The sequence below is a fragment of the Anas platyrhynchos genome, chromosome 7, assembly GCF_047663525.1.
Source record: "Anas platyrhynchos isolate ZD024472 breed Pekin duck chromosome 7, IASCAAS_PekinDuck_T2T, whole genome shotgun sequence".
Taxonomy (NCBI): domain Eukaryota; kingdom Metazoa; phylum Chordata; class Aves; order Anseriformes; family Anatidae; genus Anas; species Anas platyrhynchos.
This window is the reverse complement of record NC_092593.1, coordinates 35,913,353-35,927,934: the sequence shown is the minus strand read 5'-3', so window position 1 is coordinate 35,927,934 and position 14,582 is coordinate 35,913,353. Positions and strand designations below refer to the sequence as shown.

General features: G+C 40.7%; 3 protein-coding genes across 14 annotated transcripts in view; 2 read left to right on the top strand and 1 right to left on the bottom strand.

Moving 5' to 3' along the window:
* PMS1 (PMS1 homolog 1, mismatch repair system component) overlaps positions 1-2,823 on the bottom strand; it is a 43,703-nt gene extending 40,880 nt beyond the window's left edge. Inside the window, exons 1-2 of one of the 8 annotated variants that reach the window (XR_005267169.2) lie at positions 1,087-1,492; positions 185-338 (exon numbers count right to left, since the gene is read on the bottom strand). Coding sequence is in view for 7 of the 8 variants with exons in the window: in XM_038182366.2 (XP_038038294.2) it covers positions 185-338; positions 1,087-1,091 (159 nt within the window). In the remaining variant the exon portion in view is untranslated. Of the gene's footprint in view, positions 1-184; positions 339-1,086; positions 1,493-1,567; positions 1,843-2,127; positions 2,319-2,382; positions 2,592-2,692 lie in introns of those variants that run through there. The other 7 variants (XM_027460969.3, XM_005011410.6, XM_013091974.5 and 4 more) reach the window with 7 other exon arrangements.
* ORMDL1 (ORMDL sphingolipid biosynthesis regulator 1) lies at positions 2,697-10,024 on the top strand. Of its 4 annotated transcripts, XM_005011405.6 has the most exons (5): positions 2,789-2,836; positions 3,730-3,799; positions 4,389-4,582; positions 6,833-6,984; positions 8,492-10,024. In XM_005011405.6, the coding sequence occupies exons 3-5, from the start codon at positions 4,409-4,411 to the stop codon at positions 8,625-8,627; spliced, it is 462 nt and encodes a 153-aa protein (XP_005011462.1). In that variant the 5' UTR covers positions 2,789-2,836; positions 3,730-3,799; positions 4,389-4,408; the 3' UTR covers positions 8,628-10,024. The 4 variants fall into 4 exon arrangements, with proteins under 4 accessions (XP_038038298.1, XP_027316781.1, XP_038038299.1 ...); XM_038182370.2 differs by lacking the exon at positions 3,730-3,799 and having other exon boundaries at positions 2,697-2,836; positions 4,402-4,582; XM_027460980.3 differs by lacking the exon at positions 3,730-3,799 and having other exon boundaries at positions 2,701-2,836.
* A 243-nt stretch (positions 10,025-10,267) lies between these two features.
* Positions 10,268-14,110, top strand: OSGEPL1 (O-sialoglycoprotein endopeptidase like 1). Of its 2 annotated transcripts, none has more exons than XM_027460974.3 (8): positions 10,268-10,421; positions 10,672-10,907; positions 11,558-11,945; positions 12,417-12,621; positions 12,701-12,849; positions 13,335-13,465; positions 13,594-13,665; positions 13,873-14,110. In XM_027460974.3, the coding sequence occupies exons 2-8, from the start codon at positions 10,696-10,698 to the stop codon at positions 13,961-13,963; spliced, it is 1,248 nt and encodes a 415-aa protein (XP_027316775.2). In that variant the 5' UTR covers positions 10,268-10,421; positions 10,672-10,695; the 3' UTR covers positions 13,964-14,110. The 2 variants fall into 2 exon arrangements, with proteins under 2 accessions (XP_027316775.2, XP_038038297.1); XM_038182369.2 differs by lacking the exon at positions 10,268-10,421 and adding an exon at positions 10,430-10,573 and having other exon boundaries at positions 11,563-11,945.
* Positions 14,111-14,582: the final 472 nt, after the last annotated feature.

The window sequence follows — 14,582 nt, the reverse complement described above, 5'->3', positions numbered from 1 at the left end:
ATAAGGGAAAATGATTTGGAACCACTTTTATTTGAGGTTAAAATGTATACTTATACACAATTATTAATACCCTCCCACCACCAAAACTACGACAGCCTAAAAAAATACATTGGCAGTGGAACAACCTTCCCAGCATCTTATTTTATGTGTAATTACCTGCAAGCATACAAGAAAGAGGACTTACCAGTTTAACATCAATACTTGTGGCACTGGCATCCAAAGAATTTTCTATCAGCTCCTTCACCACGCTGACAACAGAGGTAATCACCTGAGAGCTTGAAAGGAGACGAACAGTTTCTGCCGGGAGCTGTTTCATAGTGGAATTAGAATCGGAGAAGCTGCACAGAAACAAAGGAGAAATAGAATATAAAAGACATGCTACAAATTTGCATTTCTAAATAATTGTTTTACAGTGACTTTTAAATGTAAGTGACATGTAACGTTACAGCTAAGGAATAAAATTTTCAAGACACACTAGGACACAGCTTTCTCTCCAGTCAGGGAGTTTAACTCGTGGAAGAAACAGTACACAGAGGTCTAGACTAGAAAATATTATTTTAAGCAGACTTAACTTCTACCAAAAAAAAAAACAACAAACAACACTTCAAGAATTCAGAGATGTAGTGAGGAAAACAGTATACTATCTCACATATATAAAGTCATCTCCTCTAAATTACCATAACATGTGATTTTGATCTTGCAATTATAACAGAAAAGACATCACATGGTAACCTGGAGTGCTATCAGAAATGTCTTCAGGTAGCATATCTACCTAGCACCACGTCTAATTCTAGTGCTAATGACAAAAACTAAAAATTTTGAAACTTTATCATTTTTTTTCCGAACTCTTTGTATAGTTTTTCCCTGCGTTTCTAATTTCTGAGCTCAGTGCTGCTGACTGTGTTCTGCATGTGATTCCCAGTAGCCAAAAAGTCAAGGAAGAAACGTGACTTGAAAGTAACTGCTTTGGATCTGGCGAGGGCAGCACAGTGGTGCTTAGAAAAGTTGTATTCATTGGCATTATGAACTACTGTCAGTAATAATGAAAACAAAAACAAACAAACAAAAAAACTTCTGAATTATAACCTCATTTTTCTTATCAGACTTAGTATGTACCCGCAGGCAGCTCATTTGATTTCTGGGTCTTCCAACTGAAAATAGAGATGCTTCATATTATATGCCAATAGAGATGTTTTTATCAGTGAAAACACTTACAAAAGGCTACAAAATCCCAGTTGTATTATAATTTGAGACAATCTACCATAAAGATTGTAAGTGGTTCTGCAAGTTTTGGCATATGTTGATCTTTAAACACACAACTAGACGTGATTAACCAAGCTCCAGCTAAAATCTTTGCTGATCATTGCAGCCTGACACAAGGAACTCAACCATAGCTTTTGCTTGTACACAAGAACGGGGGCAGAAAGAGCATTACTAGCTCTTTGTGCCTCAAGGAGGGTTCAAGCGCTACGTCACTCCGTCTTACAAGGAACGTTGTCTGTCCACAACAGCACCCTTTACTGGGAGCTGTGGAACGGCCATTATTTACACTGAAAGACAAACAAACCCACAATCCCAGTTGACTGATTGCTTCAGTCCAAGCTATCTGCTGGAGGACAGCGTGGCCGGTTCCCTGACTGCACACTCAGCATCTGTCCCAAGGATATGAGCACGTGGGGAGGAATGGAGCAAACCCAGAGCTCTTCCTGACACGGCGAGGACAACGGGAGGGTGTGCACAGCAAGGGACTGTGGCCAGCACCCCAGACTACCCTGCAGGGTACGTGCAGCTGATACAATTACAGAACGCTTCTCTGCCTTGATATCCTTCTCAGAAGTGCCACTGTAAACATGAAGTACAAAACAAATACATGGTTACCTGTAAACCAAACCAAACCAAAAAAAAAAAAGTAGCCACCACAAACCAATGCACAGTGTTTTGAAGAAGCAGCAGAATTAGCACTTTTCTGAGCACAGCATCAGAAGTTTTTTTCTCTTTATGCTTGGCATTTGCATTCCAAAGGGGAATTTGCCCTTTAGATGTGGTTACGAGATCTGCCAAATCATTTTCCCACCAAACACACTGACAAAGGCAAGGCACACGGGAAGACAGGCGTTAAGGACTGACCGATATTACTTGTCCACAGGCACTCAGGTCAGGTCACACACCTCACTCAGGGCTTCTGTGCCAAGCGTTTGCTGCCTTACTAAGAACAGCTGTGCATTTTTATTACAAAACATTGACTAAGCCGAGGGAGGATCTAAGAAGCCATGCTGCACACTCACACACCCACTCCTCGGCCTCCTGGGGGTTCCTCTCTGTGGGAATTAATAAAAATAACACCAGAACAGCGCCAGGCAGCGCAGGGCCCTCTGCACTAACCTGGAAGCGATGGGGGAAGCGGGAAGCCCCACAGCACCCGCAGGGCACAGGGTTAGGCGTCACACGGCTGATTTTGGGGTCTGCCCCGCTTTATGGGGGGGGTCCCGAGCAGCCAGGCCCGCTATGGCGCTGGGGAGCCGGGCGCAGGCCTAGGCCTGGGCGGGCAGCCGGTGGCGGGCGGGCGGCTCCTCCCTTTTCCCCTTTTTTCCCTCTTTTCCCCCTTTTTTTGTTCCCTACTCCCCCCTCACGGCCCGCCCGTGCCCGCCCCAGCCCCGCCGTGCCCGCCCCAGCCCCGCCGTGCCCCCGCTACCTGCGCGCCCGCCGCTGCCGTGGGCGGCCCCGGCTCCTCCCTCCCTCCCTTTGCCTTCCCTTCCCTTCCCTCCCCTCAGCGCTGCCGGGGGCGGCCCGGCCGGCATTGCCCTGCTCCGAGCTCCCCCAGCGCCGCCGAGGTGAGGTGAGATGAGGGGAGCTGAGGGGAGGACAGGGGGCGGCTGGGCTGGGGGCTGGGGGCTGAGGGAGCTGGGGGTGCGTGTGGGGGCTGAGGGGGTGTGTGTGGGCTCGGAGCCGCAGCGCCTCACGCCGGGGGGCTGGTGCTGGCAGGAGGGGCTGTGTGCGGCGTGGAGCTGCCCTTTTGTCCCTCACAGGAGGGCTCGGCGGTGGCTGTGTTGTCCCATGGCCGCCCCGCCTCGCCGGCGGCCCCGCACCTGCTCCGCGCCCTGCCCCCGGCTGTGGCGGTGCCGGGCTCCGGCCCTGCGGCTGCAGCGGCTCGGCGCTGCCCGGGGGCGGTTAAACGAGAAATGTGAAGGAAAAAACGCTGTCAAAATCTCATAATTTCCTTCTGCGCGCTCACAAACCGGTGATGCTTTGTCCTAGCAAGGTGGTGGCAACCTTCTGTTGCAAATCTCAACACATGCCCGTTTGGAAATAGCGTGCAACAAGTGCTGGTTAAAACCAGCGTTGCCCCAGTTCAATTACAGGTTTGTCGCATCTGTTTTTATTTTACCACCTCTGCTAGTGTGCGTATTGTACGTATCACAGCGCGTTTTGCTGCGATATCACAGCTCCTATAGGGCTTTACTATCCTAAACAAGGACAAAAAACAAACTTCCTAAAAAACGCAAATTATTTCTGCCAGTTAAACAACTCTTTTGTATGCTGATTTAGAAGGAAGTTAACAGCTCTCCATCACGGTCCCATAAATAAATACAGTCTTACAAGTATATTGTCTTACAAGTCATGTGAGTATGAAGTATGCAGCAACTTTTTTTCTTTTTTAACAATTATTACAAATTTTAGTATGCCAGGCCAGGAGGGTCTCCTCCATTAATTTGTGTCAATTTCCCAAAGAAACCAGGATCACAAAACTGTGCTGTATGTGTCTGTGCCTGTCTGATCTCAGCCAGACAAAAACATCAAGGTAAGAGTTCCAAAATCTGCAGAAAACTGCCAGAGGGAGGAGGGAAATCTGAAATCTGCACTTTGCTGCAAATGAGCAGGCCTACAGTAACCCTTATTCAGTCTTCCTAGCACTCGGTTGCCAGACACTTGGTAAATGCAAATTTCCTGCGTAGCCTTAACACGAGTGAGAGAAGGGGGACAATCATTTGCTATGGGAAGTAGGACAGAACTGTGGATATTGTAGTGGCAGGAGAAAGGAATTTAGAGGATAAAAATTACAAAGATCAGTGTCGCTATAAGTTTGCACCTTCAGCTTCTAATAGCACAGCTTACTGTGTTTTGTTTTTTTAAACGTCCCTGTTGTGGCAGGCCTGGTGGTGTGGGTTTTCTGTGTGTGTGCGCGTTTTTTTAACAGCTTCCAGCAGCCTCTTTGTAGTGACTTCTTTATAAAACATACCTGAAGATCTCGAGGTACATCTCAACTTAGGCACCGTGTTCCCTCCAGACTTACTTATTTAAAACGGTCTTTTTCCTAATTCTCAGCCTGCATGTATATATATATATCTATTGGGTAACTCTATAATACAGAAGTCTCACTCTTCAAACAGTTCTGTTTTACAGAGTTAAAATGAACGTAGGAGTTGCCCACAGCGAGGTAAATCCAAACACGCGGGTGATGAACAGTCGTGGAATGTGGCTGACATACGCACTCGGAGTTGGCATGCTTCACATTGTCTTGCTCAGCATTCCTTTCTTTAGTGTCCCTGTTGCATGGACTTTAACAAATGTGATTCACAATCTGGTGAGTACCTTCTCCTGTAAGACAATTTAAAAAGTTGTTCACGTGTATTTTTAGAAGCAGTTGAAGAGGAAAAAAGCCTGACTGTATGGGTAATAAAATCCATCTAGCCAAAACACTTTCTCTACTTGACATATCTGCTATTAAATGGGTTGGCACATTTCGGGAAGAGGATTGCTTTGGGTCGAAGCAGAAAAGATATTTCGTATGTACTAAACAGATCTAAGAACTGTAAATGTAATGTATTAAAAATATTTTCAATTAATGTTTCTGCATAAATGTGTTCATATCCTAAAATGTTTGATTTCAGTACTTCAGATGATGCGTGTTCCTTGAGCGGAAGCATTTGTGTTCTTTTTTTGTTTTGGTTTCTGGTCAAGCTAGATGACTTCAGCACACAACACTGTAACTATACATGACATTTAAAAAATTATATTTGAAAGCGGTGGGAAAAACTGGACCGCATTGACCCATTGAAACTGATTTGTTACTCAGTGGATTGTGATTTGAAGGATGACTTCTGTATGCAAAAGTATTTGGAAGCTGAAGACCTTGAAAATCTTTCTGCCTTCTCTCCCCAGGATGATATAATTCCGTTATAACTATTTAAATAATGCAAATGCGTATATTGGTCCTGCCAAGCTTAGAGAAAAGAAGGCTGTAATGCAGCAATTCATATTGTACTTGAGATTTGCTAACACAGCTTTCAAAGGCTAGCAAAGAAGTCTTGACAAAAAGATATCTTCCTCCTTATTTAGGAAAATGATAGTTCAACTTGAGACTGAGGTTAGGTAATATCCTCTGTAATCCTGTAGAATTGTTTTTATTTTTCCTTGAGCTTTCTTTTTTTTTTTTTAAAGCTAAGCTAAGCATTAGTAGAACATTTTGTTCTTTATCTTTGACAATATCAGACATGCCTGACTTAGGAAGATACTAACAGAAGCAAAAATTACTAAATATTTCCGAAATACCTTACTAAATTAATTCAACTCGATATAATGACAACAGGGATGAGAGTGTGCACTGGCAAGTAGTTTTCTAGTGGAACACAGAAGATGAGTATAAACCGTAGTTTGGATATTTTAGCATTTACATGGCAGTTTTGTGTTGTTATTATTTATTATTATTGAAATAAATCCTTAGATGCTTTGATAAAGATTTCTGCTAGAGGAGAACTCTCACCTGACCTTAAAAGCAATTTTGGCAGTCCTTTGTGTAAGTATTGGTGCAAAATAAAATGTGCAGTAAGCATTTGGATGTCCAAAAAATGCCTTTTGCTTATTAAAACTAAGATGCTTTGAACATCATGAATATTAAGCAAACTGGTTCTCTTGTGGTACTAGGCCTCCGGTTAGGAGGCTGTTTCAAAAAAAGTGTAAGAAGACATGAAGTGACTTGCTCAGCTCTCACCTCCTTTACAAGAATTCAGAAAAATGTGATTTTTCTGTATATATCTTTCTATAATTATTTCTCTGGGTGCATAAAAAAAAATGAAAGAAGGAAAACTGGAGTCTTTATTTTCTGGTAGAGACTCTTGATTGGAGTTGGCATGCTGTTTTTGATAGAAGGCAAATGTTTGTTAAAATTGGAAAGTTTGTTCATTTGTTGAAACTGGACTCTCCTATGCCAAATGAAGGGACTCAAATTTATCGTTTAGAACCAAGTAGCCGTGGCATCCTTCCATCATATAATAAAAAAGAACAATCCAGCGTGGCTCAGGAGAAGTAGCAGAGATGGACAGATGGCATTCAACAGATTGCTGGTAGTTAGCTTCAAAGTATTTGAAGCTAGAGGGGGATTGCGAAAACTTTCAGAAGTTCTTGTAATATTGCCAACATTCACAGAGAATTTTACTTTGTGTAGACTCTACCTTGTAACTCAATTTAAGACTGTTAGGGAAGCAGTAATATACATTGGTAGCCCTAAACTTTTTACAGTACTTGTTTAAATTCTGTTGATGTCATGCAGTCTTTGCCATCTGATGTAGAAGACGAGGCACTGGATTGCATGTCACAGACCTCAGCTTTAATTCTGAATCCGCCACTGACTGTGTAACTTTGGGCAAATCATTTCTTGTCTTTTCCTGTTGTTCGCCGCTAACTAATTTGTTATTTCAGGTTAGCTGCTCTCCTGGGTGAGAATTCATTTAGTCTTTTTTTGTTTTTTCTTTTCCACAATGCATTGAACAATGTAGCAATTATATAACACAGATAAAAGTGTCACTGTATTCGCTTTTTTTTTTTCCCCCCTCAGGGCATGTACGTCTTCTTGCATGCAGTAAAGGGAACTCCTTTTGAAACACCTGATCAGGGGAAAGCTAGGCTACTAACACACTGGGAACAACTGGATTATGGAGTACAATTCACATCTTCAAGAAAATTCTTCACAATCTCTCCTATAATTCTGTGAGTTCTAAACTACATTATGATGATTTGAGGCATAAAACCCTGATTTCAAAAGCTTTGATGAAATGAGCTGCAATTTACATTTTAAAGCATATTCTCTCTTTTTTGCTTGTTCGTATCTACATCAAAGATGTAGGGAATATGTATTTACAGACCATATTATCAACAGTCTTCCTTCCTGCAGCTTTCAGTACTAATTCATGTACTGAAGTTGAAATTTTAAAACCCATCCCATTAATAACTGTTTACAAAATTAGAAAGCTTGTGAGGAAAACTTACTATTAACCCTCAAAGTTCTTTCAGAGATTTTGAAGTCACAGATACTGAAAAGCTAAACTAATTGCCTTTAATGCATATACATTACTTTACAGCTTTTATTAACCATTTTGGATCTTGTGAGTTATGAGGGAAGTGGCAGTGTGCACTGAATTAGGCCCATGGTATTCATGTCAGTTGTGCCTTGTTCAGATTGTCTTGTGTACACTAGTTATGTAAATAGACTGATTGGAAACTCTACAGCACCTGTCTCTGTTGACAAAAGTATGGTTGCATAACTGAAAGAAATCAGATACGTATTTTATATCCAGTCCTAAAAAGTTTGTCTGTTTTTCCTATAAGGAAGTTGTCCGCTGGCTTGGCAGGGTTGGGGGAGGCGTGAGGGAAGATATGGTGTTGTGTACAGAAAGTTGTTTCACAAAGGATAGAGTATGAAAAAGGTACTTATAACTGCTCAGATAATCCTCTCTTTCTTCAAAGATAGCTTCCTGCTCGACAGTGGGAATTTTGTATTCCTAGCACTTGTATATGGTTCTCTTCACGCACCAAGAATGTGTAAGAAGCTGAATAAATGTCTCCCATTTGCTGGAAGAGCAAACAAACAACCCAAATGTGATAACCCCACTGCCATGACTAGTTTTTGCAAAAAAATAAGATGAAATTATTGGTTCAATGTGTAAAAAAAAGTATGTAATGAATTGAGTTCTGAGTCACATTCCCTCACTTTTCCAGTTGAACAGGCTGTGGACTAGCTTTAAAGCAAATTGTGTTGGAAATGCAAACCAGACTGGAAGCATTTTAAGATCATCCCGCTCACAGATGTGCTTAGCAGAACTGAGTTTTGCACTGAAAAATGTCGAATGGTTTGTTACTGAGTTTGCAAGGGTAGCTGAAATGCACATAGTTTTGGTAACAGCTCTTATACCATGTAAAGTCTGTATTACAAATTGGGCTTATAATTCAGACACTCTAACTTCAGGGGTGGGGAGAAATGCTGGAGGAAAATTCTACTTGAGAGTTGCTTTCTAGCACCTTGAGAACAACTGAAAGAAGATACTTAGTCCATAATATTATTGTATGGTGTTCTAGAACCCAAGGTGAGATACAGGAATATATCCATTGCTAGCTAGTAAAATATATCTGATTACTGAAGCACCTTTTTCAAACAGGCTTTGTTGGTGTTTGTCGATAAGGGTGTCATCAGCTAAGCTTGTTCCCTTTTCTCCTGCAGGTACTTTCTGGCAAGTTTCTACACAAAGTACGATCCAACACACTTTATTCTCAACACCACCTCTCTTCTGACAGTGCTTATCCCCAAGCTGCCGCAGTTGCATGGTGTTCGAATCTTTGGCATCAATAAATACTAAGCAGAAGGTGTGATGCTGACCGACCCTGACATGGCTACTGCTTCTTGGGCAAAGGAAACAAGTAGTCTACTGTGCCATTCGTCTAATTGTATTCGATGAGAGATGCATTTACATCTGAGGTACAATTACTACTTCCTAAAGCATTGTCCGGCGTGAAAGTTGGGTTTATAAGAAGACGCCTTCAAATACTGAAATGTGAAATGGAAACGTCAAGAAGAAAGATTTCTGTGAAGAACTGGGCAGGCCTAGCTCTAAAGCATAATCAACACTAAAGACTGTATGAAAGTCTGGCTGATGCAAGTAAGGAAGCTACGAATAAATGCTGAAATGGAGAGTGATGTTTCACAGATGCCCAATCAGCCGTGACACAAGTGATAATCTACTAAATAAATCCAGAATTTTTCCATTGAAAGGACTGGTGGGGCTACTGTTGTAGGATAGTTAAAAGTAGCTGGTTACTGCTGTATGGATTGTAGATGGGTGTGTTTGTTACTGCATTGTGGAAGTTTGTCTCACAGTAAATACTGTGACAGTTGGTATAAAATGGTGGTATAATTCATGCCTTATCTGCTCTTGTGATTTTTGTCACAAAGACCGAAGAAAGTCCTTAACTGTCAGCTCAGGGGATTTCTACATCAACTTGGTAGCTCGGTTTATGTATGCTTTTGCAAATTGTCACTCTTGCATTTATTTCATTTTGCTTACCAGAACGGTGATTTGTCTGTGTAAATGGGACATCCTGAGAAACTGAAATGTCTTTTAAGGTGTAGCTTTTTGACTGCTTTCTCTGATACTTGACTGCTGGATTATTTTTCAGTAGCCGAGAGACCTGTAACAGTGGGGGAAAGGGTTGCTGTTGTTACAGGAGAAGGAGCTTCACTCTAGAACAATATCAGAATATGAAGAGAAACTGTAAATTGTAAGGTAGAATAGAAGTGGAACTAGAAATAGGTGAATTGACAGATTACATGGCCTAACAGTATGCATTTGCAGAAAAGGATATAAATAATTTGCATGTCTTGGAAACGTGCAGGAATACTGCATTTTAGGGGTACCGTGTAGTATTGAGTAATCTTGTATATAATCAACTCTGGAACTAGAATGAAGGAGGTACAGCTGAGCTCTAAGTGCTTATTTCTGTATCCTAGCAAAAAAAAGGATGAATTTTTAAGTATACCATGTGGCTTCCAGACAGAAGCGACTCAAGATTTGACAGAAGACTATTTAAGACTTGATTTACATTTTGGTTGCAATGACAGCCAGTGAGGGGGAGGACAAAAAAAGCTCAGTGGTGTATTTCTTTTCTTGCTAAGAGAATGTTCTGGCAATGTGTGATAAATATGTTGTTTAAAAAAAATGTTATTGGAAGTAAAAAATGTCTTATTTGTGCAAAAAAAGTGGTAACTGGCTATTTTTAAAATAACATCCATCACTACATTACACTTGCCCCTCAAAAATGTCACTGAAAATCCATGTTTTGTGCAAAAGTGCCCACAACCAGAGGACACAGACTGGGTTATCAACGCAGCGTGACGGCGGCTGGTGGCGGTTAGTGGTGAAAGTGCAGGTGGGACAGAAATAGGAACCGTGGCTTCGCCGCTTTAATTTTAATTTTAATTTAATTTAAAATGTGCGAGCTGCCTGCCCCCTGTGGGCTGGGATGAGCGCGGCCCGCCCAGCCCCAAGATGGCGCCGCCTCCGGCCGGCCCCAAAATGGCGGCGGCTCCGCCTGCCGCCCCGCCCTGTCATGGCGGCCCACAGGCCAGCGCTGGCTGGAGGCTTTTAAGGTCGCGGGTAAGGCTTATTAAGAAAATATTTCTTCCTAAGGTCTTAAAAGCCACCCGTAGTTTACTGGCTAACGTTCAGAGTGCATAACTTTGAAAGTTATAGCATATCTTCACAGCCACGCATGCTTTAAAATTCTTTCAGAGCAATACATACTACCGGTATATTTTACCTAAAAATCAGCACGCGAATTTTAAATCTGTAGGAGTACTTGCTTGAGAACCCTTCAGTAGTAATACATTGTACAATCCTTTCCTAGACATAACGCGATAAATGTTGAGCCATGAAGAGCATTGCCAGGAGCCTTTTGCGAGCAGCCAGGTGCAGCCCGGCTGGGGGGCTGCGAAGCCGCTCTGCTCACTGTGGCAAACTGCATCGCCCCAAACTTGTGCTGGGAATAGAAACCAGCTGTGACGATACGGCTGCTGCAGTCGTGGATGAAGCTGGCAATGTGCTGGGAGAAGCGCTGCAATGTCAGAGGGAAGTCCATCTGAAGTAAGAATATATGGCTCACGGGGCTTTCTTACAATACTGTAGTTGTGGCTAAATATACTCAATAGTAATTTTATAGTTACACTTCCATGTAATATCATCTATATAAAAGTATTCTTCAGAAAAGTTGATGTGAATGGATATAAAGACCTATCTTTTGGGCTCCAACACATACTGCTTTAGAAAAGTATGAGGAAGGAAATGCTGTGCATTTAACAAGTTGGTTTTTTTTTTTTTTTTTTTAATTGAGACAGGTTACTTATCTCACTTGATTAAACATTCAATTACTACTACTACTAAAACTGCCATATATATGTTTTAAGGGAAAATTAATCAAAAATAGGCATTAGTTACTAAGTACCTCAACTGATGAATGAAGGACTGTGAATGTTAAGTTACAGACATTGCTTTGGAACAGCACTGAAGTATATTTAAAAGAAATGTATACCAGAAAAGGGAAAGTTACGTTTTTTGACCTCCCAATGATGATTACACTCTCTTCAGCAATAGATGTTCTTTAGACTAAACAAGGCATTCTCAAATGTCGTAAGGAACAGGCAGGATCTGGCAAGATCAAGGTGTTATAATATCACATAAAAATATGTTTTTAGTTATGAAATACAAATATATTGCAAATACTTGTTTTTAACTAGAACAGGTGGAATAATTCCTCATGTGGCACAGCAACTCCACAGGGAAAACATCGAGCAAGTGGTGAAGGAAGCACTTAGTGTCAGTGGAGTTTCTGTAAATGAACTTACTGCTATCGCGACTACAGTGAAACCAGGACTTGCGCTAAGCCTGGAGGTGGGACTGGACTACAGCTTGAAACTGGTGAACAAGTACCAGAAGCCCTTCATACCCATCCATCACATGGAGGCTCACGCACTTACCATTAGGCTGACTAATCAAGTGGAGTTTCCTTTCTTAGTTCTTTTACTCTCTGGAGGCCACTGTATCTTGGCAGTAGCACAAGGAGTTTCAGATTTCCTTCTGCTCGGACAGTCAATAGATATAGCACCAGGTGACATGTTGGATAAGGTAATGTTTTCACACGTAAGTGAATCTACCTGTTTTTATTGCAGCTACACTGCTCAATCACGCTATTAGGATCAGCCTGAAGACAGTAATATAGTGTGATAAGAGCTTTACCTAACATTCTATTTCTCTATTTTGAATAGATAATATATTCAATATTGATAAATATATTGATATTTAGCAGTCAATGTGTGTTTCCTACAGCATAAAACTTGGCTAATTAATGCTTCCTGCAAAATTTGATGGTCCTCGTGTTTGCCCAAATTATTATAGAACTGCATTTCTAATTACTCTAGCAAAAACATCCATGTGGCATTATATTTTGTCCATATAGTGCCCTGTTGATAATTTTATCTTGATAACATTGGATTTTGTGGTGTCTGATTTCACTCCATTGACCGCAAAACAGTTACGCGGTTACATACACAGAAGAATTAATTTAGCTCCCTATATTGATTCTGTTTATCTCCTCAGGTAGCAAGAAGACTCTCTTTAATAAAGCACCCCGAATGCCACGGCATGGCTGGGGGGAAGGCAATAGAACACTTGGCTCAAACTGGAAACCGGCAACAGTACACGTTCAGCCTTCCCATGCAACGATACCGTAACTGTGATTTTTCTTTTTCTGGACTTCAGAACCTCATCAATAACACCATTATACAAAAAGAAAAAGAAGAAGGTATTTTTAAAGTCAGATATGAACCGTGTGCTTGATGAGCTGTACTCAGGAAAACCCCTTTGATCATACATTTCTATAGGTATTCAAGAAGGTGAGCTCCTGTCTTGTGTTAAGGATATCGCCGCTGCCGTGCAGCATGTAGTAGCCATTCATATTATCCAGCGGACATATCGAGCTATGCTTTTCTGCATAAAAAATGGCATCTTGTCACCAAAACATGCAACTTTGGTGGGTATACTTGAGTTTCTTATTTATGTTACGGGGCATGTTGCATTTTCTACGTATGATAACATAACTTGAAGATGTAGTTGCCTTGTTACACTGTCTCCCTTGACAAAAATGGTAATCTGGACGGGTGAGGGAGATTGACAGTATGTATTAAATTCCCTTAAAACACTAGGATTAAAGTAATACTAATTTCAGGTATTCATATGACATCTTTTATACTTGGTCTTATGCTACAAGTTTTTGTTGTTGTTTTTTTTTTGGTTTTTTTTTTGCTTATTTTGTTTTACCACCTAACCTGTAACAACTCAGGCCACATGCTTTGATCTAGTGCTAACCAGTACTAGGTAGCTGTTCTATTATTTATTGCTGTCTTCATAACTATCTTTTTTTTTTTTTTTCCTTTTTAAATATAATGCTACTTAGAATGCTATCAGTAGTTACTTTTGAATTAAGGCTTTTTTTTTTCTTTTTAAAATTGCTGTCAGGTTGTATCAGGAGGAGTTGCAAGTAATCAGTATATCAGAAAAGGCCTGCAAGCTCTGGCAAATGCAAATAGTTTTGCTTTTCTATCTCCTCCTCCAAGACTCTGCACTGATAATGGTGTTATGATTGCATGGTAAGGACTGGTTTTCTTTGTATTTTTCTGTAATGTTCTTTAGAATTTGACAGTCAAGAATGTTCCTCTATGGTGACTGAACTACATACACTACACGTACATTTTTACATAATTATTTTCTTGCTTAGGAATGGCATTGAAAGATTACGTGCAGGACTTGGTGTTTTAAACAGCACAGAGGGCATCCGCTTCGAACCCAAGTAAGTACTCAATTATTCACAGTTTATTTCTTCACTTATTCACTGTACTCAGTGAAAGTGGAAGGAGATAGAAACTGATTAGTAACTTTGCAATGCATATAAGGTCTGTGAATCTGCACAGCCAAGTGATACAGCACCACCATCTTACTGCAGCAATACTGTTATCTTAATTACTTTTATCAAATATACTACTTTGTTATTTTCTAGAGCTCCCCTTGGAACTGATATTTCAAACCAAGTTGAAGAAGACTCTATCAAGGTGCCAAAACTAAGGAAGATACTACAGTTGGCAAGTTAAGATGTGACTTAAGGTAAATGCAACCAGAAATGGTTAAGCGAAAACCATTTCAAAGCTGTTACACATACTGATTTTGCTTTGCTTTCTGTTGTTGAAGATCACCTGTTGGAGAAATAAATGCTGTGTGGTATCACCACAATTATTCCAGTTGCTGTAGTTGCTGTTCTACAAGTGTCTAAGAGTTCTAGGTATCAAAACGATAACAAGGAAGTACATTTTCTATTAAACCTAAATGTAAGCGAAAGTACCTCCATTGCTTATGCCTACTTGATAATTTGTAAAAAGATGTAATTACAATACATATCATCTAATAATTTAACAGTATAATATATAATTTATATAAAGTAATTCAAATTGCATATAAAAAATCATACCTTCTGTGAGTGAGAAGTGAAGCTGAGGAGGTATGATAGACACTGAAAATAACAAAAGATACAGAAAGGGTGAGCCTAGCAATCTATTCTCTCATGTGTAGAAAGGGCAGTTAGTAAAACAGGTTCCTCAATCACTGGGGCCTGTAAAGTAAGGGTTAGGAATGCTCTACAAATAAAATCCTAGAAAGGTAGGGGAAGGGACCTTAAAGACCACCTTCTCCAGAGACTACTATTTCTTTCTCCCC

What these genes read in the sequence shown, in the direction of transcription:
- ORMDL1 (XM_038182370.2), top strand. Translation starts at nt 4,409, where the DNA reads ATGAACGTAGGAGTTGCCCACAGCGAGGTAAATCCAAACACGCGGGTG. An exon ending in CAAATGTGATTCACAATCTG is followed by an intron (nt 4,583 to 6,832) that starts GTGAGTACCTTC and finishes TTCCCCCCTCAG; the next exon opens with GGCATGTACGTCTTCTTGCA. An exon ending in ACAATCTCTCCTATAATTCT is followed by an intron (nt 6,985 to 8,491) that starts GTGAGTTCTAAA and finishes TTTCTCCTGCAG; the next exon opens with GTACTTTCTGGCAAGTTTCT.
- OSGEPL1 (XM_027460974.3), top strand. Translation starts at nt 10,696, where the DNA reads ATGAAGAGCATTGCCAGGAGCCTTTTGCGAGCAGCCAGGTGCAGCCCG. An exon ending in CAGAGGGAAGTCCATCTGAA is followed by an intron (nt 10,908 to 11,557) that starts GTAAGAATATAT and finishes GTTTTTAACTAG; the next exon opens with AACAGGTGGAATAATTCCTC. An exon ending in CACCAAAACATGCAACTTTG is followed by an intron (nt 12,850 to 13,334) that starts GTGGGTATACTT and finishes AATTGCTGTCAG; the next exon opens with GTTGTATCAGGAGGAGTTGC.